This window comes from Caloenas nicobarica, chromosome 10 (genome assembly GCF_036013445.1).
Source record: "Caloenas nicobarica isolate bCalNic1 chromosome 10, bCalNic1.hap1, whole genome shotgun sequence".
Taxonomy (NCBI): domain Eukaryota; kingdom Metazoa; phylum Chordata; class Aves; order Columbiformes; family Columbidae; genus Caloenas; species Caloenas nicobarica.
This window is the reverse complement of record NC_088254.1, coordinates 19,577,150-19,601,456: the sequence shown is the minus strand read 5'-3', so window position 1 is coordinate 19,601,456 and position 24,307 is coordinate 19,577,150. Positions and strand designations below refer to the sequence as shown.

The 24,307-nt window shown below is 42.9% G+C and overlaps 1 protein-coding gene across 1 annotated transcript in view; it reads left to right on the top strand.

The window, feature by feature from the left end:
• The window catches only part of IGF1R (insulin like growth factor 1 receptor), a 165,960-nt gene extending 142,933 nt beyond the window's left edge, over nt 1-23,027 (top strand). Inside the window, exons 11-21 of the mRNA XM_065641454.1 lie at nt 612-898; nt 2,143-2,279; nt 2,614-2,773; nt 3,840-3,945; nt 5,177-5,247; nt 6,538-6,767; nt 7,062-7,172; nt 7,945-8,104; nt 10,386-10,515; nt 14,990-15,124; nt 21,017-23,027. Coding sequence (XP_065497526.1) covers nt 612-898; nt 2,143-2,279; nt 2,614-2,773; nt 3,840-3,945; nt 5,177-5,247; nt 6,538-6,767; nt 7,062-7,172; nt 7,945-8,104; nt 10,386-10,515; nt 14,990-15,124; nt 21,017-21,383 — 1,894 coding nt within the window. The 3' untranslated portion in view covers nt 21,384-23,027. The remainder of the gene's footprint in view (nt 1-611; nt 899-2,142; nt 2,280-2,613; nt 2,774-3,839; nt 3,946-5,176; nt 5,248-6,537; nt 6,768-7,061; nt 7,173-7,944; nt 8,105-10,385; nt 10,516-14,989; nt 15,125-21,016) is intronic.
• The last annotated feature ends 1,280 nt before the right edge of the window (nt 23,028-24,307 follow it).

The window sequence follows — 24,307 nt, the reverse complement described above, 5'->3', positions numbered from 1 at the left end:
TGTGTTTTCTCACACTGGAATATCGTTCCTTTGCAGAGCTTTTGTTTGGCTGAGACAAGTAGAGATACACAAAGCACCGTACATTAGTGGTTGTTAACATTCATGGTTTGCAGCTACTTTCCAAGGTTTCTTTTCTCACTGCAATACGTTCAAAGTTCTGTAATTTTATTGCCGCTGAAAAGAAAGTCAAGCCTACTGAGAGTCAGTGTTGCTAATCCAGCGAACTTCAGAACAGCTTTTTCCCCCCAATTTTTCAATCTCTAACATCTCACTTTTATTTTAAGCGCCAACGTTACTGTCACTAGATAGAAATCTAGGATGCTTATTGAAAAACAGTGAAACCATTTTCGCTCTTTGGTTTATTGTGTGAGGTCAGAGGTTTACAGGTGTATCTTGAAGCTTCAGGGTTTTGATTTGTTTCTGACTAAGAGAGAGGGTAATAGGATGTGCAGGTTCAGATTAAGAGAAAGTTTTGTCTTGTTTTGCGGTTTATTTAGGTTTTTTTAATAGCAGAGTTACCTATTTTACTGGGGGTTTTTTTGCACAGAGCTGGAGGAAAAGTGACGTTTCTCTGGAGAGACCTTTTCTCTAATTGTGTGTTTGCTCCACAGGCCCGATCGGAAGCGAAGGGACGTGTTCCGGATCGCAAACGCCACTTTGGCCACTCGGAACAGGAACGCGACTGGGACAGATCACTTCGCCAACGTTTCTGACGCAGAGGAGAGCGAGGTGGAATACCCGTTTTTTGAGACCAAAGTGGATGGCAAGGAGAGAACCGTGATCTCCCATCTCCAGCCTTTTACTCTTTACCGCATTGATATCCACAGCTGCAACCACGAAGCCGACACACTCGGTTGTAGCGCTTCCAACTTTGTCTTTGCAAGAACGATGCCTTCAGGTATGCTCTCACAAGTATAAAGCGTTGTTTTATTTACTGGGGAGAAATCAGTCTCAGGGAGGACAAGCCCTCCAAAAAACCCTGGAAGAACATGGACGTGTAATAAATTCCATGCAAGAAAATAAATTGGAACTATATAAAACCTTGTTACGGTAGTTTAGTGTCTTTGACTGGTCTGTTGTGTGTACTGAGGGATGTGTATCGAGTCTGTCTGTGATCCAAAGACAGACAGAAGTGTTTGCATTGACTACCGAGATAATATAATTGAGAGAGTCCCTTTCCCAGCCCTACAGGTGACGGCCACAGGCAGGCTGGGTTGGCATTACAGCCCTTCAGATAGGAAGCGTCGAATGCAGTACCCATGTTTGAGACTTTTACAGATTGTGCTTCTTCTGGGAAGAACAGAGATGATTTTAGTGTAGGCTCGTACGCATCCAGCAAAGAGCTTCCTTCTGACTCCAGCAGATGTCTGGGAATATTTGACGCATAATGGTAGCAATTTCGTTTTGTTTCTGGAAGGAAAGACTATCATAATCCAAACTCAGCTGTGTCAGTAAAAAAGCAAAAAGTATTGCTTATTTCGAGGAAATAAGGAACTCTGTGAGATCGGGGAAAAGGAAATAAGTGTTACCAGATATTTAACACATGGCTCTGAAAATTAAAGGCTAAACAATTCTGTTTTCTTCTAAACCTAACAACTGTATTTTTGAAAAAAAAGTGACCTTTTTTCTTTAACTGAAATGATCTTCATATTCTTGTTAAATTTTGAATAAAACACATAGATTGATCAGGGAGTATTCAGAGTACTGCTGATAATACTCGTTTAAACTGCGACAGATTTCCTAAGACGGGATGTTTTAGGAAAGGGCTGTCGGTGGGACAGACCCTGCGTGTTCCCAGCCCTTTGGTGGGAACAGCTGTCTGTGCCGTTTCGGTGTCGTGGAAAGTTTGGAAGGAAGAACCAGACGCTGATAAACAGGTTCTCTGGCACAGAGAGAACAGCGACTAACGCAGCGCTCGTACCTGGTGAAGCTGTTTACACTGCGCTGGTTTTCTGGCCATCAGAAACTTGGACTTTGCTAATCTCCCCGAAAGGCCAATGCGTTTTGCTCTGGGTCTTTGAACAGCACTTACTGCAGATGCTTCGACACCTAAAGAATAGTGTGAACCTTTTATTTTCCTCAGTTCTTGCCTAAGTTTCAGTAATAGGTGTTCTTCTCACATCACTTGTAAATATTTTACAGAGGGAGCAGATAACATTCCAGGAACGGTAGCATGGGAAGCAAAAGAAGAAAATACCGTCTACCTGAAGTGGTCGGAGCCCGCAAATCCAAATGGGCTGATACTCATGTATGAAATCAAATACGGGCAGCATGGAGAGGTGAGGATCTGACAGTTCTCTGTTAAAAGTTACTGCTTGTAACTTCAATTGCATACAAAGTGGGATCTTTCTTAACATGCTTCTGTGCGGTGCTGCAGGCCATAATAGAAATTGTGATTTCAGACACTCACAAATGACCAGCGTGCCATTCCTTTGTTTTGTTTATTTTGACAATTTTTGAATTCCACATATCTCCTTAAGATGTTTGAAGAAAAACCCATCAGATGAGACTTTTAGTTCTAAAACATAGCTTGTCCTGCAGCCATATGGTTTGCTCAAGAACGAAGGAATGTGAAGATATTAACACAAACTGTAAATCGCTTTTTTCTTCTAGGAGAAGCGGGAATGTGTTTCCAGACAGGAATACAAGAAGCTTGGAGGAGCTAAACTAACTCATCTGAACCCTGGAAACTACTCTGCGAGAGTTCAGGCCACTTCGTTAGCTGGAAACGGGTCCTGGACCGAGCCAGTCTCTTTCTATGTGCAACCCAAATGTAAGACAAATGTTTGTTGGCTGTGTCAAAGTGGAAGACTATTGTCTTTTAAATAATTCCTGACGTTTACACGTGTAACTGGGCATACGAGCCTCTCTCCTGTACTCTGAACGCTCCTCTTATTTGCTGACGCTTTGGGAACTCCTCTGTTCCATTTTTTGGCATTTTTTGACAACCAGGAGGTGTATCTGAGGCACGGTCCTTTTCTTGCATTGTATGAATATGAGAGATGCAACCAGGTGATGGGTGTGTAGAACACGCTTCTGTGGCTTTCTGTGAGCTACAGCTCTGTCGGGAACGTCATGCTAGCTGTAACAGCACGGAGTGTTGTATTGTACAAACCCAGTGGCAATAAGGCAAACCCGCTTTAAATTGCAAAATAATACAAGAAACAAACAGTTGGTTTAGATTTTTGGCTGACAGGTTTTATTAAACTATCAGGATTTTTTTTTTATATGACCTCTTCCAAGTGACATTTGATACAGATAACATCCTGATCGAAGGGTGATGCTGGTCCTGACAGTGGGAATAATTCATATTTTGGAAGAACCCCACCACAGTGTCCACAGAGAACCTCTCAAGAACTTTGTATTTAGTTGTAGAGCAGATGTAGCCACAGAAATCTGGAATTCCATCTTTTATTCTTTTTTTGTTTTCTAATCGCTGGACTTTGAAGAACTTGAAGTAGAGTGCAGTGTGTATATATTTTGAATATAAGTGTAAGCAATTGGAAGGTGAACAGATGGTGGAAAAAAGGAGGTGAATATGCAAGTGAACAATTGCATGTTGTTGACTGAGGAATGTAAGTCCTTAAGCATAACTTGTGAAAACGAACCCAAGACAGACACTGTTCTGTACAAAATTAATGATTTTCACTGTCTGTATTCTTGTTCCACTCAACTTCAGTGAGGGAGTATTTCTGAGTACATTTTTTCCACATCAGACAAGAAAATGAGAACTTTGATTTGTCCCCTGTACAGAAATATACTGAGTAGGTTTTGAATGTTTCTTTGTTAATGGGGATTTTATAGAAACCCTGATAGAGTTGTTTTCTTGTTGGTTGCAGCAGCAAACTATGGAAACTTCCTGCACTTGATAATTGTGCTCCCTATTGCTTTCCTGCTCATCATTGGGGGGTTACTGATAATGCTGTACGTCTTCAACAAAAAGAGGTGAGTTGTATATGCTTGTGGCTAAAACTGCAGGAGAGGAATGTTGATTTTCCAATCTGTGCCTGTGGAGCAAGTTAGAAATTAAAAAGGGAAATGGCATTTAGAGGACTTGAAGCTAAAGTAGATTCTGTCTTGTTGGTGTGTAAAAGGAGGTGGTTTAGAGTTACCAGCAAGAATCTGGCTGCTGCTTGAGATATGAAGAGGCTTTTTATTACAGGGTCATGTTTGAGAGGGAAGAGGAAGGGTTGTCAGGAACATACCCACTGGGACAATGGTGGCAGACACTGAACCTGTATAATCAGAAGCTTTGACTGAAATATGCATCAATACAAATACTGAAAACTTTGTTCAGTTTAGCTTAATTTGATTTCTTGCAAATTCTAGAGGTTTTTTGGAGGTCTTTACATCCGCTTTAAAAATTAGATCCTGGACGGAGCAGTCTAGGGGAGGTTTTTCATTACACTCATATAAATTATGCTCATTGAGTATTTCATTATTCCCAGCTCAAATTCATTTGTGTGGAGGCTGTAGTACCAGTTCTCCTCAAGCACTCCAGAGAGGGCTTTGCATCTAGTGAAGGACACCACCTGTGTGGCCTTCCCTTGAGTTCTCTTTGCTGGAGCGCCTGATAACTCATCCTTCTTCAAAGCATTGTTCCAGCCCACAAGAATGTTCTGTCTTTAGTTTTCTGAGGGTCTGACTGATAATCTCACTCGTACAGCCAGTCTCCTGCGAGAGCTCCCTCAGTGCTGGATAAATGTCTTACTCCAAAAATCACCCCAGTAAAACTGGGCAGGGGGGAAGTGGTGTGTGTGTGTTTAAAATTAAACAACAGGAAAGCTTTATGAAATAGTTGAATGGAATTCCCCATTAAAAACAACCTTGTTCTTTGCTAGATCTCTCTCCCCCACAGTAGAGCAGATGATGTTCAGGTATCTTCTCAGCCACAGGAGTTTACCCAGCAGCTAAAAGTACCTTGTGTTTATACTTTTTTTGGTGCTGATCTGGTCTAGACAAGACTGCAGGTTTCCTGCGAAGGCCACTCTGGGCTGTTTTCCCATTGATTATGTGAGGCAGAGTAAGAACTTGGTTTGTCCCCTTTGTCTGAAGAGCTCTTCACATACCGTAAATAATATTCTGTCATTGAGCAAATGGTGGGAAGGCTGTAGAAGAGGTGGTCTGAAATTTACCTAGTTTTAAAGATTAAAAAAAAGAAACAATATTTTGACAGGAACAGTGACAGACTGGGCAATGGAGTACTTTACGCTTCTGTGAACCCCGAGTACTTCAGTGCCTCAGACGGTAAGTGTGGCCTTGCACTTCTGTTGCTTTTGCTTCAGTTTATTCTGTTTGTGTCTGATTTCGAAAGGTATGAAACTCTAAAAGGGATGTTGTAAAGCCATGTTCTCTCTTTGGTTTATTAGTGTAGGTATGGAGTCCATCATTGATAATACATAAGTGTCACCTGTCTGTTGAAACTGAGGAGTTTTCTAAATCTTTCCTGTAGTTTATTCAGCTGAGGCAAATTTGGATGCATGAGTTTCGCTTTCAGATTATCGTCCACTCATCGTGATGTTTTCACTGGAATGAAATAATTCATCAGTTCATTGTCTCTCATGTTTGCCCTATTCTGACCTATTGGAGCAAACCCACTGCTTGTCTCTGTGTACTTGTCGTGTGGGAAATAGTAACATTTACAAAAAACAATATTGTCTCCTCGCTTCCCATCCCAGTAAAACTCTCCAACAACTTTCCACAGTTGGAGAAAGAGAAAAGCCATCTTGTGGGCTTCCAGGCGTATCACATGCAGAAATTTTGTGTTAAACTGAGCACGGATGTTTAATGTAATCCATAATTGTTTCTTTCAGTATCTGGAGTGTAGATAAGCCCTGTCTGTCAATGTTCATGCTATAATCCTCTATTTTTGCATCCCGTCATTTCGCCTGTCCAGAGCATGTGACGCAACTGTCCCCTCCGTTGGTGACTGACAGACGGCAGCATCAGTGGCTGCTCAGATGTCATCTTGCCCGGGGCGGTCCTGGCAGTCACCCCTGGAGACCTCTCTTCCACCTCAGATCAAAGACTTGCAGCAGCAGCAAGTTCTTTTCCCTACTGGTGCAACAGTGTGTGTGCAAGTGATCAGAATAATTTCATGCAAAGAGCCTACTAGATCAGAGAGTCTCGTTCCCTCTACTCATAAAATCAATCTGTTAATAGAGAATACAACAGACGCTAAACTGATACAGATGATCAAATGTGTTTGATGCTGTCTGGAAAAGCTCAAACCTAAAGAATTGATTCAAGCATCTTCCCGCCCTGATTTTGTACTTGGAGGTTCCTTATTTCTATCCCATTATGTCAGTACCGTAGTGAGGCCTCTTCAAGTCCATCTACGCGTTTCTTTAAGATTTATTTGTATGTCAAGCGTCTCTGTACGAAAAAGACCATGGGCTGTTGGCTCTCATCATGGGAGGTCTCAGCGTTGTGTCTGTTGCTTACAGTAAAACCGGGCAGTTGGTATCGTAAAGCAGTGAGATATTGTACCGCTTGTAGAAGTGGAACATCACGGAACATCATTCTTTCTGTCCTTAGTGTATGTTCCAGACGAATGGGAGGTGCCCCGCGAGAAGATCACCATGTGCCGGGAGCTTGGGCAAGGCTCCTTTGGCATGGTGTACGAGGGAATAGCCAAGGGAGTGGTGAAGGACGAGCCGGAGACCAGGGTGGCCATCAAGACTGTCAACGAGTCTGCGAGCATGCGCGAGAGGATAGAGTTCTTGAACGAGGCCTCGGTGATGAAGGAGTTCAATTGTCACCATGTGGTAAGTCACGAAAGTGTAACCAGGTCGTGATTCGTACAGCCCCCGTGCTTTCTGGCGTGAGGGTGGTCAGGGCATGTCTTCACTGACCGAGGTGGGAACTTGGAATATTAACTTCAGCTCTGTACAGCTTTATGATACTGTTGTTAAACAGGAGTCAGAGAGTGGAAGCAAATCTGCTTTCAGACATTTCGCACAGGTTCATGGGTGTTTGGGGCTGTATACTGACATGAATGAAGGATTACTACAGTTCAGTTAGCTGTACTTGTAATTGAACGTTTGTTTTCCCTCTTCCAGGTTCGGCTGCTTGGTGTTGTTTCTCAGGGCCAGCCTACGCTGGTTATCATGGAGCTGATGACACGTGGGGACCTCAAAAGTTACCTGAGATCACTGAGGCCAGACACAGAGGTGAGTCATGAGCTGCTGGGTGGTTTTCTTATTTCTTCAGTTAGAATCAGCCTGAGCGAAACAGCGTCACGTTGGAAGCAGCAGGCAATTAACCTTCCTTGCCCTTCTCCTTAAGCTCTAAGAGCAAAACACGAGCTGCTCTGTGATCTGCAACACCTTTTTTCGTGAGGTAGCTATTGCAAACACTCCCGTGTACTGCATGGAATAGGTCAGGTCCCTTCTTGTGTTATTGAGCCCTGTTTTCCAGATCCAAATGAAATCTCTTGTCTAATCTAATTTTTCGTCAAGATGTTAATAAAAAAATTGTCTAGCTGAAGCATGCGTGTTAGGTTTCACGTTGTATATCCTGCCTGTTGCCTCTGTTGGAAAGGAAAAATCTCATATCGTAGCCAATATGCATACTCTACTATGTAGGCTATCAGTCTAACAGCAAAAATTGCCACATATGAAACTCCATAGGTGTAAGATAATGTCCTTATACCAAAAAGACTTTCTGGCTTGTATTCCCTAAAGTAGAATGGCCTAAAAGGGCTTTGTGGGAGTTCTGCTTGTAACCCAGCTTGATATGGCCATTTTTCCCACTAAGTAGATGGTGTTGTGTACATAATCACGAGTTTCTGTTTAGCCTGGATCATTTCAGGCTGAATTGTGATAACGTGGCTTTTATTTAAATATTGTTATTTAAATAAAAGTTACAGCTTGGTGTAGAAGTAGTTACCTTTTTTTTCCTCCCCCCCCCTCTTACCTGTTGTATCTTCTTAATCTTGCTCAGAATAATCCTGGCCAGGCACCTCCAACTCTGAAGAAGATGATTCAGATGGCAGGAGAGATTGCTGATGGGATGGCATACCTCAACGCCAACAAATTTGTTCACAGAGATCTTGCTGCGAGAAACTGCATGGTGGCAGAAGACTTCACAGTGAAAATTGGAGGTGCGCTTTCTTGACTTGGACACAAATGAAAAACGTCATCCTGAAAAATCAGCATCTTAGAAGGCATTTTAATTTTTTGAAAGGTGTTTGAAAGACCTTTTAAAACTTAGCGCTAGTTTAAATCTCTGCAGAGTGAAATATGTTCCTTGTGAAGGCTTGCTGTGATTTAAGACCTGTGAGCAGTCAACATTGAGTTGAAAACTCTTGGAATATCTCTACTTGCTGCTGTTCCAGTGAGGAAACAGTACAGCGGGTGGGTTTAAAAAGAGCCGGTGAAGCCGTGATTTGAGGTGCAGATGCTGCAGACGTCTGGGCGGATGGCGTAGTTACCCCTGGCGTGTCATTCACTTTTCTGTCAATGTGCAAAAATCATTCCACCTCCTGTTTTATTGATTAAAGAATAAGAATTTTAGGATTATTTTAAAGCATATCTGATTTGGAAGAGGAGTGTAAGGCTTGAATTCATTTGGATGCTTTCCAATCTGAACTGGAGTTTGGCTTTCCAGACAACAGAATGGCTTTTCCTCTACTCTGCTGTTAGAACACAAGTTTTTTGGGTTTTGTTTTTGTGGGGTTTTTCCTTCAGCATCCTTCCAAAATAGTGTCAGAGGTTTTTTCAGACTTCTCTCCAGAGAGGATGGTTTTAAGCTTTTGGCTGTTTTTGAGTTGTGCACATTAAAATAACATGTATAGTAACAGCCTGCTGCTGTAGGAAACTAATTCTTTTTCTCTGAGCTTAACTCAGCTATTTTGATGATTTGTGTAAGTAATCCTGTCATTTGGGAGAAAGAAAAAATTATTTCATTTTGAATGAGTTAATTAGGAAATAAGATCTTTGGAGGATTTTGTGCATTTTCTGCAGGTTTGGGGGAAGTCAGCCTGAATCCTTCCCATTCCAGTTTCCTTACTCTTCATCCTCCCACCAGCATATTTTTACAGTTCTTTGAACTGAAGATGGTGCATTTCTTCCCTTTAACGTGGTACATGGTTACCCCGAAAGCATTTTGTGGAATATGCCGCACACTGCTCTCATCTATGTACCAGTATGAAAATCCCTTCATGTAGAAACAGTTTCAGAGCATCTTGGCAGTGACATGCCAGCTCAGACTGTTTAGATCTCGGAGGAGAGGCTTTATGCTACACTGTCCTGTACTTGTTGCGTATCTGTTTCTTGTTTGCATTACGTTTTTAAAGAATTTTCTGTTCAGCCAGGGTAAAGTCACCCTGGTGTGTGGGAGTGATGGAATAGCTGCATAGATGGGCTTTTTAGTCAATCACCGAGGGCATCGGTGTCCCCAGCAGACAAGGAACAAGAAGGATCAGTGGTCGGTCCCTTATCCCAGCCTGGTTATAATGACATCCATAGACTTGGTAACAACACCTGTGAGAACTGGAGGAATTCTGTCCTCTTTTCACTTCACTTTTCCCAGGAAAAAAAAAAACAGGGCAACTACAGGTCTGTATTGATAAAGTGGATTTTGCCCTGGGTCCACTGTGTTAGCAGGCAGCATTTCATATTAGTTAAGAGATTTGATGCCACCTGATTTGTTAATTTTTTGGCTAGTGTCTGCAAACATAGTTACTGGTTTAAATAGGCTAGTCCAAGACCCAGCAGTTTGGTGTGCGGAAGAAAAAATTCTGGAGTAAGTCCAAGTTACAATCAGGAGATGAGCATCGCTAGGTCTGAATCCTGTAAATGCTTACGTATTTACAGCCAAGGAGATGCATATAACCCAAAGTACGTCTTTAACATTGGTCTGTGTTTGTCATAAATGAATAGCCTAATCCATTTGAGATGGAATATTATACAAGCATTGGAAATTACCTTTGGAAAGAGGGGGAAAAAAAAAAAGAGAGAAAAGCATTTGCCTCAACATGTGAGATTCTTTAGTTAAAGACAATAGTATTAAGTACTAAAGGAGCTCTTTAAAAAGAAAAGAAAATAATTGAATTTTAGAACAGATTAGTGAATTATATGACCTTCAGAAGACTTAGCTTACTGCAAGACTTGAATATAAATCCTGGATCTTTTCATATTAATTATTTAAATTATTCAGACTTCTCATCCACTGAAGTCAGTGGTATAGTTGTCCTGGTTTTTGGGGGAGGGAAGCGAACCAGCCCTGAGGCAGCAGGTAAAGTGCCTGCAAAGTAAAGTGTCATGGTAACAGATTGCAGATTCTTTACAAAAACTTTGGATCTCTGCTGGCTACAGTGGTTTGTAATAAAGGGAGATGTCAGTCATAGAACCATGCAAACTAAAAACGTTTATACCTTCTAGATTTTGGCATGACAAGGGATATCTACGAGACAGATTATTATCGGAAAGGAGGGAAAGGTTTGCTGCCTGTGCGCTGGATGTCCCCGGAATCACTGAAAGATGGAGTCTTCACAACGCACTCTGACGTCTGGTAACCAAAAAGGGGCTCTAAAAAACGGTTTTAGCCCCTCTTCTTTCTAGCCTCTTTTCTTGTTGTCGGTATCTTAACTAAGCATATTGCTTCTCCTGTCACTTCAAAGGTAACTCTCTTTTTCCACTGTGAAGCATTCTGCTTTCTAGTTCATATTTCCATTGCAAAACCAAGAACTTGTGATGCTCAATCCTGCTCTCAGAGCAGGATTAAATGGATTTCCAAAGCTGGAGGTGGCGGCATGTTTCCTGCTGTGGGTTGTAAAGTCAGTTGTGCAGTGCAAAACGTTACCTTCATGTGGAAGAGCAAGTTGTCATTTTTCAAATTGCCCTCCTTCAAGAAAAGCATTAAAAGTTGCCAAGAATATAGAAAGGTTCATAGTGCTGACCTGCTTTTCTATCAAAACCTTCTGTGTAAATAACTCCACTTTCCTGCAGATGGTTTGTGTACACTAGCAGGTTTTTTCTTGGGAGTTCTCCCTCGTGTAAATCCTTCTCCATTTGGAGCTCTCTTTGCTTGTTTTATATACCGCAAGATGCAGAAATAGGATTTTCTTTCAAAGCACGTTGCCTAGTTGCTGTATCTGTGATGTTAATAAAGGCATTCAGGAAGTCTCAAAATACACTTCTCAGAAATAATAGTCTGTAACTATTCCCCCCCATACCCCCCCAAAAAAACTTTTGCAAATAGGTAGGGAGGACTTGGCAGAAGATGAATGTGCACTGGCAAAACCTTCACTCCGTCTTTTATGGTTTCTCTGCCTTCCTAACAAGGTGTTTTTACTTCTGATCTGTTGCAGAATTGGCAGCTGATTGCCTCCAAATGTCTAGAAGTCAGTAGGAATGATATTTTAGTAGTAAACTGCAATTTCTTTAAACAGCTTGAGGATTTTGGAGTCAGTGAAAGGTTTGTAAGAGGAATTGTGTAGCAAGAAAAAAGCAAAGCACCAGAATGTTAAATTTTTTTGCATATGGCTAGTAACTTATTTATGAATTCAGTAACTCTCATACTCGGAAATAGGTGAAAATAACCACTTTGGGTTGAAGGGGAAGCCCTGTTATCAGCCTTTTATCTAACAGAACAGCGCAGGCACGCTTTTGGCACTCTCCCCTGCAGTAAAAGAATTTTGGGATTTGTAAGAGCATCACAAAGCAGACAGAAATTTGGAATGTAACACTAGAAAATCCCCAGATGTAGAACTGAACGAGCCTGGAGCGAAGAGCTGGCAGACCTGCCCGTTCCTACCACACAACAGGAACTTTTAAGTCCAGCTGTTGTGTCCAAACCAGACCACAGAGATCAGGTGTTCGGCCTCGGTGACGTACGGCACTTGTTGCTTTTAACCTGTAACTGTTAAGTGACATTATTGTTTAAACATAACTTAAATCCAAACCAAAAAACCTCAGAGATGTGATGCCGGGTTAAGCATCAGAAGTAAATTAGTGTTTTAGTTGTTGCAGTAAGTATGTGAGTTCTACCTTCAGCATTAAAATATTTGGCGTTCCTCAGTCATTCCCTCTAAAGCGGGGTTGAGCAAATAGTATTGCAGTTTATCAGCAGGACAGGCTGAGCAAAATACCCCAGCCAGAAGTCGCATGAAGGAAAGGAGCTTATTGATGATATGGTTGGAAAACTTGGAGGGGCAGGAGTAAAATCTGTCAGGTTTTCACTTGAAAGCATAGAGGGGAAAAAATTGCGGAATGGAGAGCAGGTCCCCAGCTCATCTGTACTTCAGACAGTTCCTCCTTGGAGTGGTTTGTCGTCTTAGTTGTTAGAAGTGACTTATTCTGAAATTTAGTTGACATAACTATACTGTCTTGAGGTACAAAAGTGCTGGTTCAACGTGAGGAATGTGGTGTTTGTTTCAAACGCTTGTACGTTTGTGTTTGCCTCATGTATCCACAGCTATAGATTCAGAGATTGAAATCCGAGTTCCAAACGCAGTGGGGCTCGATTTATCAATGTCATGAGGTACCGCCTATTTACTTGATCTGCTTATGGCTAAAAGGATTGTTCTGGTTTACTTCTCAATAACTTTTAGACCAGACACTATCATTGAAGGTCTCTTCATGGCAGGAAAAATTACCTGACTCCTTGTATTGGTTCAGATTTTGAAGCTGCTTCATGAAAACCACATAGCTTGGCTGTGTTGGGGGCCATTCATTTTCATCAAACTGTAAAAGATGTTTGAGAATGGTTTTCCTGCCTTTGTCACATCTGGTTCCGTGTTCTTCGAGATCAGTTTTAAAAGCCAAAATGTCAAAAAGACAAAACGGTGCGAGTGGTCAGAGCCCGAGATTTATAAGCTGCAAGGTGAAATGGCAAACTGCAGAAGAGCGTCTGGAGATTCTGAAGGGTGGAGCTTTATTTTAGCAATTCATTCTTTTATTGCTCCTCAGACTGAAGAATGAGGTAATTAGACAAGACTGGTTTTGTTGTAGTTAGGAAAGGAGAACATTTTAAAATTCATGTAATACTGTTCAGGGTGAGGGCGTATTTCTGTAAATACGTCTTCAGCATCTTGCATTCTTCCAGAGCTGGTAGTTGCCTTCAAGGAGCAACATAAGTTTATTTCTTATGATAATAGGACTAGTAGGTACGCAAGACTTGTTCTCATTATTCCTGCAGTGATCAAAGTAGCTTCAAAGGCACCAAAACGTTGGGCTGACCCACTGTCCCTCCCTCCCCTGAAAGGCAAACAATTGCAAGTCTGTTTGTGGCTTCTGGCTCCAGATGCAAACCAATTCAGATACAGTGGAGAACTGGAAGATAAAACCACTCTGCCATAACCAGCTAATAATACCGGACTCCTGTTTTCACAACAATACCCTATTGAAACTATGCTTTTTTTTTTTTCTCTAAGCTTGACTCAGCATTTTAGCTGCAGAAGAGAAGGCATCATCTAGATTTTCTTGGTTTTTTGCACAGCAGCTCTAAAAGTAGATGGCTCTTCAGTGCGGGGCAGACAATTTGAGCCATGTCTGCTCAATAAACTAATTTTAAATGGAGATATTTTTAGAAAGTGTCAATACTTGCGTCCAAACTACCCAATTACATAACTATGCTTATCTTTTTTCAGCAGTAATCAATTCCTATTATTAGACAGACTTCTTTTTTTCACTTCTGTCCTTTGTAGTTAGTTGGAAGGAGCTGGCAGCTCTGTTTCAAGAACATATATGTTACATATATGTTGCAAAAGGAGGGTAACCAGCTTTCTCCTGGGGGCTTGAATGTTTTGCTATTGAAGCAGCAAATTAGGGTCTTGGTTCCAGAAGCTGGAGAACATTCACGTTTCTTCCATGTCTTTTTCAAAAATTGGTTTTCTTGCTTGCCGCTCTACGTCAAATGCCTCGATCCTACCTTTGCACCTTTGACTCGGAACGTGGGAGAACCCAAAGCAGAGGGATAAATGGAAGCTAGGAGCCAAGAAGCGTGTTTGTTGCTGGGGAGCAGAGGTTGGCGGGTGTGCTGTTAGCGGCCAGGCAGGCGCGATGCCCGGGGTGCTGCTGTGCGGTTGCCGTCTGGCTCTCGCTTGCTGGAGTGGCGAGGCGAAAATGCAGCTTTCAAATCGGATTGGTGTGTCGCAAGTATTTTTGATGAAAAGCCGCTTGCCCTGGAATGAGAGCTCACAGTTTTTACTGCCTTCTCAGCTGTCATCAAGGGTACCTGAGAGATGGTACGTGGAGATTTGGAGTTTATTTTTTTAAATGTACAGATTTTTTTCTTGCTATCTGTTTGGCTTTGAGAGTAGTTGTTAAGCCCACTTTAAATAACCAGTCTCTGCAACTTCTCTACCTGCTTAGCAGGTTTGATTCCCCTCACCCGGCCACACGCGGATCTTTTTGTAGACTCCTGTGATCAGATGTCTGTCCAGCCTGTGGTGCTCTGTACAGGAAGCACGGAGATAGGAACAGATTTTCGTAATTTTTTTTTTTCTTTTCCTTACCTGTATCTTTCCTTTTCCCCTCTTCACTCTTCTTCCCACTTCTCGGGGCACCTAAAGTCTGAACTCAGAGCCATGGGAAAAGGCATTGAGATAGGAGCTGATTCTCCAGGCGAGCTCACAGCTTAAACCTCTTCTGAGTGAGGCGGCTTCTGGTCAATGCAGTGAGCTCGTGGCTTTTTCACTGATTGACCTGTACCGAACCGGTGTAACCAGGCAGTGTTGGACCACTGAATAATCATAGTCACGTAGATTATGGCGTGAAAAATTGAGATGTAGTACTACCAGCCTTTTCTTAGGCCATTCTGAAAAGCCATTCGGAACTGGGAGCCTGTTTCTCTCCATTGACTAGAGGTGTTTGAAGGCTCTTACACTGAAGGATGTGACTGTCACCATAGCTGCATACTTTTTAGCAACTGGAATTTTTTGGTAAAAGGAAGTACCCATAGACACCTAGCTGCTCAGCATCATCTAAGAAAAATACTCCTGTAAAGACTGCACAGCTTTCTAAAGTTCTGATTTGTTTTCCAGGTCTTTCGGTGTTGTACTTTGGGAGATCGCCACGTTAGCGGAGCAGCCGTACCAAGGCATGACCAATGAACAAGTGCTCCGCTTCGTGATGGAAGGAGGTTTGCTGGAAAAACCAGACAATTGTCCTGACATGCTGTAAGTGTCGAGTAGCCGCTGTTCTCAGTGCACGGTTTATTCTTCTGCTCCCTTCAGTGTCTGCGCTGGCTGCCACAGGAGGGGTTTTTAAAAGGGTGATTAATGTGAGGTGCCGCTTGAACGGTCTCTGTCAATCTAGTATTTTATAGTAATCAGACATACCAGAAAACAACTTCGCTTGTGGCCAGAATCTCACTTTGGGCTATTTAATGAGGAAACAAACCCTAATCTTTGTGTTCCTGAATAAACTTAGATTTAATAAAAGCTCATAAGTGACATTTGCTACAGCAGAAGACTTTGCGCCAAAACCTTGTCTCTCCTGTTTAAAGCAATTTTCTTGAGTGTAAAGACAAAGAAGAGCTTAGGATAAGCTGAAATGTGTTGTGCAAAAACTCTGTGGAATTCTACTTTCTAGTTCAGCATCCAGATAAATGAATGTATTGTTCCTTTGTCCGAAGCAGCATTGGATCTGCTCTTTCAGTCACAGTGCTCAGTACATCAAGATAAACAAATCTCCCCCGCTAACAGTTTTCTTTCCTGCAAGCACAGAAGTACGTACGCAGAAAAACCTTTGCCTACCCCTAGAATCGATACAAAGCCTTGCAGCAGAGGAGGGTGTGCGATGCAGCAGGCTTCAGTTTGTAGCTTTACATTGTTGAAAGACTTCTGCTGGCTTTTGTGTACAGCACTCTCAGTTGTTCAGCCTTTATTACTTTGATATACTTCCCAAACTGGCTTTTGGGAGGGAAATACTGCGTCTTGCAGTTATTGAAATTTGTTGGAGGCCCACAGAAGGGATACAATCACTTAAGGGCCTCAGCTGCTTGGGATTCTTAGGAAAAGAGCTTTTTTGGCTGGAGTGCTGGCTTTGGTTTCAGATGACAGGCAGTGGGTTTTGTTGTTTGAGGGGGGTGGGTGGTGTGTGCAGGGGGAGGTGTAGCTGCCATGTGATTCCTCAGTTTCACATTCTTTCCCTTCCACGATGCTGTGGAGAATTTCTGGCAGTCGGATTGACTGGAGGTTGTTGAACACGGTCAGAGCTGCGTGATGGAGGGGGGAGCGGGCAGAAATGGGGGAAGAGCAGGGGGTGCGGAGGGCTCAGCTCCCCGAGTCTGTAGGAACAAAACACCTCTAACGGTGAGAACAAACTCGGCAAGAGATTCAGCGTCAGAAATTTCCCGTTGACCTGGGCTATGTGTGGTATGAACAGGGCGACAAGAGGGGAGTCACAGCGAGAAGCTCCACGTTACTGCAGCCCACCCGGGCCCTTCTCCGTCCTCCTCCTCTGCCCGCTGGGTGTTGCTCCTGGGGAATCCGCTGTCAGGACAACCGCCTTGTGAGCTGGGGTGACTTGGTTCATGTCTGGCAGAACAAATCTTTTTACCAGTGTGTAACAGCACAGGCCTTTTTTGTGCTGATTTTAATGAAGAAGTTGTTTGCACATTAGTTGTGGCCACCGAGACGTTAGTCTGACATTGCAGAGGTGCGGAATAAAGAATCTTCCTTTGGATTTAGCCACTTCTCTCCATCAGAACAAGCAACAGGGATGAACTTGGAACTTGAGCACATCCAGTTTGATGCTGTCTTTTTTTTTTGGTGATGCAGTTGTGTATAAAACATCCTGACTCTGTCCAAAATGGAAAAAAAAATAATAATAATTTGAATGTATTGACCTTGGAAGTTTATTGTGACTTGCTTTAGCTCCCTTTCGGCTTGTGTTGTCTTTGTAGGAGGACAGACACCCAAGTCTGCTGGAATTCAAATAGGCTGTTGTAGCACTAACAGTAGGGAGCTCCAGGAATAATCTTCACCTTTGTCCTGTGAACATACATTTGGCATTCAAAGAACCAATTTTGTGTTACTCTGCGTTTTTTGTGTGTGTGTGAATGGTTTTGCTCTTTCCCTGTCTTCCATCCCGTTTGCACTCTCACAAGTCCTTGGTAAAACACGGGGTCCTCATTTTTTGCAGGTTGCTAAAAGATTCTGTTTAAACACCAGTTTCTTGTCATGTCTGTACCTGTCGAAGGTGTTTTTTAAACAGCACAAATTCTCACTGCTGGAGACTGGTCTGTGATACAAGATGTCCAGAAAGCGAAGTCCACCTGCTGCAGGAAAGTCAATATACTCCTTGTGCTTGGTGCTGGGTGAAAGCAAGCAAGGAGCCAGGAACCGCACTTGTCTATCTCTCTACAAATGCAGAGCTACTTTTTTCTTTTAAGTTAGTTTGACTTGGAAATGACTAGAATTATGAGCAGAACACAAATTGACCTTTCTGTGTAAGAAGGGAGTATACTGGCGTACAGAAACCTCTAGAAAGTTGAAGGAGGTGAACTGCTGTGGGGAAGCGTAGATGAGAACAGAGACAAGAATGTTGCTCCGACTGTCACCGAATCTGCTATTTTTAAGCTTGCGGCTGATGCGAGCGTTGACACAGCCGTGCGTGCCCCAGCCACAGCGCAGGAGTTTTCGTACGGGCCTCGCGTCGCCCCCGCTGCGTGAATGCTACGTGGTGCGAGCGGGTCCTGGACGTTCCACCTCTCCTACGGCCGCAATGCCAGCAATGCTGGTGGCGGCTGTGCTCTGCAAACCCCCGGGAGCTGCGAGGCAGCGGCTTTCAGATGGCGCGGAGAGCAAGGACACTTGAACTGGAGAGGTTCTGTCCGCACCTTGGTTCTATCAGACGCTTGTGCAAAGCGGGGTTTTACACCGGGGTTGTCTTGTGGTTCAGAGAGGTGGTAAATCCCTGTGAAAGGGCCAAGCACAAAGGGGACGGTATTTCTGGAGACGTTTTACTCTTGCACAGGGCGAAACGAGACTCTGCTCTGTTTATGCTGCACCCTCTTGGCATAGTTTGCATGATTTTACAGACAGAACCATGCAACAAGACAGATGGTTCAAGAAGATGGTGCCAGGAGAAGCTTTGCTGTTTTTCTCCTCGTCCTTTGTAATGAGTTCTGGTTTTATGTACCAGCATTGTCAGGGCAGCGTTCATCAGGTGGTGGCTGCGTGGCAAGGAGCTTCGTTACAGCTGAAGCTCTCAGACAGTGCGTTCCCATGGGGCTTGTAAAAGTTGTGGAGGCTGGAATTCCACTCTGGTTTTGAAGCAAAATTGCTTCCCCCCACATGTGTTGTAGATGACTGGACTATTTACGCGTTGCTGATTTCCCCTTTGTTCGGGCTCTGCTGGGCAGAGGTGAATCAGCAGCAGAGGTCACAGACTCACAGAACGGTCGGGGCTGGAAGGGACCTCTGGAGATCATCTAGTCCGGGTCCTTTCGCTTCTCCCCACCAAACCAAGTCTAGTGTAAAGCACAAATGCCCACTCGAATGGGACGCAGCTTCTGTAGTGATTTTCCATTTTCTTTTTTTTAATTTTAATGTCTCAGTGCAAAAAGTTGCTCAGTTTCTGCTCAGTGCTTTGAGCAAAAGATGCATGAGGGAGACACCGGCTGCTCCTGTATCTCATGACGATGCCTGCGACTTCCTTGAGCTCACTTGCCACCAGTCAGGAACACACTTTATTAAACTGCTCAGGTTCTATTAACAGCCTGTAAGTTCTTCCATTGTCTGCTGGAAAGGATTTTTTTTTTTTTGTTAAGATAATGTAAACAAGGTCTTTGAACCCACACAGTTAAAAAGAAAAAAAAAATTAATCCTTTTATGGGAACTCTGTAAGGTTTTTAAATCTGGAATGGCTTAAAAGAAACATCACATGTCCTTGTTTGTGCTGATGTCACATGCATTACTCTGCTGCTTGTGGTATCTCCTTAGTGCTGCCCTTAGGCCCCAGGGCGAAGCGCCAGCGAATATCCAGTGTTCTTGGCTCCAGCCAACGCTTCTATTCAGGGCCGCAGCAGTCAGCTGGAAAGGAAACAGCGATGAAGTAACAGAAATGGATTTTATATATTTATGTCTCAAGCTTTCCTCCTTGTTTGTGGGTGAGGGTATAGTGCAGTTTTATAGTTTGGCTTCGCTTTCGCTATGACAGGCTGCTTAAAGGCTCAAAAGCAAGCAATAGTTTAGCTGTGTTTCTATGTCTACGTGCCTGTTACAGTACAGCGCTGAGTGCCCAGGGAGTTCTCCCAGCGCAGACTGGTTTTACCAGCTTCTTTTTGGGTGTCACAAGGCCATGCCGAGGTGGCTGACTTGTGTTCATGCCGAGTTGTGCCAGCCAAGCTCTAACAGGAATGTTTGTGACTTTAAGCGCACTTCAAATTGCTTTTGTTTTGGTTGAAGAGCTCTCAGCAGTGTTTGCATCCCAAACACAGCAGCTTTCCCTCTCTTTGCTGGTTCACGTAGCTGCGAACATTGAACCCTTTGAGGAGATGTAACGGTGCCTCCCGAGGAGCGTGTTTCTGCGGGAGGGGATTTCTTTGCTCTGGTTGTGTTTCAGGCTGGGGTTCCCAGACCCCGGACCCCGCTGTGTGTAGCGATGCTCAGCAACAGGCTCCAGGGTTTTCCAGCTCCGCGTCAGTCCTCTTGAAAGGTTTGCTCTAGAGCAGGGACTCTGGAGACATTAAGACATTAATCTGTGATGGGCTTAGGTGCTATTCGAAAAAGGAGTGACATTTTTTTAAAAATCGCTCCACACACTGCTGCAGAGATCTAGTAAACTGCCGCCAGGGGCATAAGGCAGCAGGAGCTAATTAAAGTATAAAACAGAGTTGCTTGCTTACTTTGTGAAAATCTACAAAAGTTAGGAAGATGGTATTGTTGTTTTATAGAATCAAAACTAAAAGTTTAGGTGGGACGGCTAACCTGAGCTGGGAAGGCTGGCAGAGGTGGGGGAACGAAGCCGGGAGGGGAAAGGGTCTCACTGGGCCTGTGGGGCACAGTGCTGGGAGGTAAGTCAGAGATGTAAAGGATTTTCCAGTATGTTTTCTTAACTGAAAGTTTTTTTTTCTTTTTTAAATCCGTTCTTATTCTAGCACAGACAGTAGTAGTTTTGGCCAGTGGTGGCTTCCTACACACAGCCTGTTTCTCCGAGTACTGTCTATGCAGAGGATTGGCTCAAAGAATTAATGCTAATCTTCCTTTTCTTATTTAAATTTGTCCTATTACTTGTGCTGTGTTAACAGAAGACATCCCTATTCCACCTTCACAGACAGTGAAATCCTTTCTTGTGTTTAAAGCTCAGGGCGATCTCTCAGGAATATCCAATTCTGCTGCGTCATGAAAATGCTGTTTTCATTATGTATGTGTTACGGTTTCATTTTGTTGGTTTTGTTTTGCCAGCATGGGACATTGTACAGATCTAATCATGGATGTGCTTAAACAGGTGATCTCACACTCCATAAAATATTAATGCATCCCTGGCCATAAATGAAAACACCATCATATTAAAATAAAAGATTAGAGAATGTCTTTGAGATTGGCAGATGTCTTTGGGGGATTACAATTAATTTTAATGCAATTTTCTTCTTTCAGGGGGGAAAAAACCCAGTGCTTTACCTTGTGTGTATTTGCTATTTTAATTTTTTCCAAGACAATATTGGTAGCGTAGGGATTGGTTGTATGAAGAAGATACTCTGAGAGACACTATTGTGGAGCTGTATGACTAAGCAAAGGATATTTTGGAGGAAAAGAGAGAAATACCAAGTCAGCATAAAAACGTGAAATGCTTCTGGATGTCAGGTGTCCACAAGACTGTTTTATGGGCAAGTGTGCGTGTGGAGAAGGTTGAGGTGGGAGCTATGGAAGTAAATCAGTGATGAGAAAGAAGGTCAAAATGTGACACAGGGATGTCGGCCTGTGAAAATTGTGTCACGAGATCTTCCCTCAGAATGGAATGATTTTCTAAAACGTGTGGTCTGATCCAGTCAGGGTTGGTTGGGCTCCAGCCGGGGCTTGTAAAACACCTCGGTAAATGGTTTCGCTGTGTTTCCTGTCCAGGTTCGAACTGATGCGCATGTGCTGGCAGTACAACCCCAAGATGAGACCCTCTTTCCTGGAGATCATCGGTAGCATCAAAGACGAGCTGGACCCAGCGTTCAAAGAGGTCTCCTTCTTCTACAGTGAAGAGAACAAGCCTCCGGACACAGAGGAGCTTGACCTGGAGACTGAAAACATGGAGAGCATTCCTTTAGATCCCTCCTCCACCCTCCAACCCACTGACAAGCACTCAGGACACAAAGCCGAGAACGGCCCGGGCGTGGTGGTCCTGCGGGCCAGCTTCGAGGAGAGACAGCCCTACGCACACATGAACGGGGGACGCAAGAACGAGAGGGCCTTACCGCTGCCCCAGTCTTCGGCCTGCTGATCCTTAGACCCAGAATCTCACCGAAATAACACAGAAAAGAAAAAAAAACAAACAAAAAAAACCCAACAAACACATGCATTGGGGGAAGAAAGGAAGAAAGTTACAATATATTCAAAAGCCTACTGTACCTCAGTGGATCTTCAGAACTGCCATAGCTGCACTTGGGAGAACCCTTTTTTCAGTAAACAAGTTACCGTATTTTTCTTTTTTCAATATGCAAGCAGATGTTTGTTTCAGTAAAGGACTCCATTCATGGGGCACACAGTTGGCCTTTTAAAACTCTAATGTTAACGCTTACTAGAAACCGAAAACTTGAGGTCTGATCTCTCTCTCTCTCTCTCTCTCTCTCCCTCCTCTCTCTTCTTTCTCTTTCTGTCTCTCTCTTTGCTTCATAATGGGAAACATATCTGCGTGCAAGTTCGACCGTACAGCACTTTTATCCGATCAAAGACACCGCAGACCAGGTGGCTCCCAGGTACCCTTGCAAGCACCTGCCTAACACTGTAGGTCTTTCTAAAAACAAAAAACAAACAAACAAAATATAAAAAAAATTAAGAAGACTGGATTTTTAATATTGCTCTTTAATCTTTTTAGGAACATGTAAAAGAATAAAAAAGGGCCATCGTTCATCCAACGTTGTTACAAGTTTCAGCGCTGCCAAATTTTGCCAAAAAACTGAACTCTTTGGGGTTTGTTTTTCTTTTTTTTTTTTTTTGTAGGCATGGAAGGAGCACAGTAATCAACTGCTCCGTTTAAAAGAGATCCTGACCAATACATTCTATTCAATCATACACTGGTATTAAAAAAAAAAAGAAAAAAAATTAAAATTAAATTGACTAGATCTTTTTTTCAAAACTGGACAAAATGTGATTATATTTTTTTCTTGTGATGGAGAAGATAAAAGGGATGGGGTAAAGAAACAGCCCTCCCTTCACCCCTATCCCCATCCCAATGAATTCTGGACAAAACTGGCAGTGGTGAGCTAAATAAACGTGCATTTTGTACAAAAAAAAGTCAACTGCACGCCAAAAATGAAACCTGAAAAATATGAAAATAACCGGCAGAGATCTCCATCGTTGCAGCCTGCCTTCCTTCACAGGCTTGCAAGGAAAAAACACCTAGAAACATAAATTGGAGAAGACAAAAAAAAGCAGTAACCGGATTCAAGTATATGATGCTTTGTTGACCTTTTATCTTTATTAAGACTTCTCAAAGGGTCTTGCAGTTCTATGTTAGACCATGGATCATTTGCATACACATTGTCTTTTTTGTCACTTTTATAACTTTTTTACGGTTCAGATACTCATCTATATGTCTGTACAGAAAAAAGCTGCTATTTTTTTTGTTCTTTATCTTTGTGGATTTAATCTATGAAAACCTTCAGGTCTGCCCTCCTTCCCTTCCCTCCCACTTCAACAAATTTTCTTATGCTTTGTACTATAGTGTGTAACTTCTACTTCCTCCTTCCCAGTAACTGATACCTTTTATATGATTTGCCATGAACTGTTTAATGCCTTTTTATAAATACATTTCCTCCTTCTTTTTTTTTTTCTTTTTTCTTTTTTTTTTGGGTTTGGTTTTTTTTTTTCCTTTTTCATTAGTTGTTTTACAACATCTTGGCTGTGTGGGCTACAGGGCTTTTGAGGGGGACATGGAGAAAGAAGGGACACCCCGCACAGAAATACTCGAGCAGTGCTGGGGTGTTTTTAAACCCCGGTTTTCCTTCCTTCCCACTAACCTCTGCCCAGACAGCATGTGAGTCTCTTACAGTGCAAGGCATGATACAAACTCAGGTCAGAAAAAAAAAAAAAGGTTAAATATTTAGTACATTCTTGTTCAGTGTTTATATTCATTGTTCTACAAGGGTCCTACCCCTCCTTCCCTCCCCGCTTGTTTTGGTCGTGGCACACATCCACCCACCCATCCCCACACACAGTCTCTCACACACATATATCTGTTTTATTTGTTGGGTGCAACAGCAGACACCAGGCTTTTGAGTCACTGATTTTTAAAAAGACTATTCTAACCCTTCAGCCCCGTCAACAAGAGCTGTCCCAGTTGCAGCGGGTTGTGCCGGGCGTTGAACATCTGGCTTCACCGAACCCCAGCTTTTCACCTTCCTCACGGAGGGTGCCCTGGGCTGCACTTTGCACGCCTGGTTTGATAAAAAATAACCAACCCCCCCACGCCACATCCCTGGGCTGGGGTGGAAGCGTGGACCTGGGGCCAGTGGCTTGGCTGGCACAGCTCAGTGGTGGCAGCTATGGAAACCTGGACAAGCACGAGCTTGTTGCTTAAATCACAGACCAAACCTCAGAACAAAAGAAACCGAGCGAGCTTGTTTGTGCAGTTGCAGAAGCCTCGGTGAGAGGGGAAGGAGGGGCTGGCAGAAAGTCTCCGACCAAGGAGTCGTACCCGTTGCTCATCTATAGTTACAGCGTCCAAGCCTTTGCTCAGCACTGATCCAACCAAATGATGGCAGTGAAGAGGTGGTTCTGGGATGGAAATGTTTAAATCTTTCGAGTAAGAACAAAGAATTAAAATATACTGATTGCTAGTTTTGACTGGAGATTTTAAAAAGTTTGTAGTGCTTTTTGCTTGTGTAGTTTAGTCCCATTATCTTCTCTTGCCTCTGTCCTATAGTTATTTTTCCCTTTTAAAAATGAAAAAGACAAAAAAGTTAATTAAGAAGGTATTCTATGTAGGATTTTTTATTTATTTTTGTGATATCAGTTTAAATCACTGTAGAGATGCCCCATAATAAATTTAAATACTGAGATAAGGGTTTTTGAGTATGACGGGGGACAGTTTTTGATTTTTTTTTTTTTCAAACATTTATCTACCTCACTCTTATTTTTTTATATGTGTGTATATAAAAAAAAAATACATCTCACATTTCTCAGCAGCCAATAAATGCCGTTGAT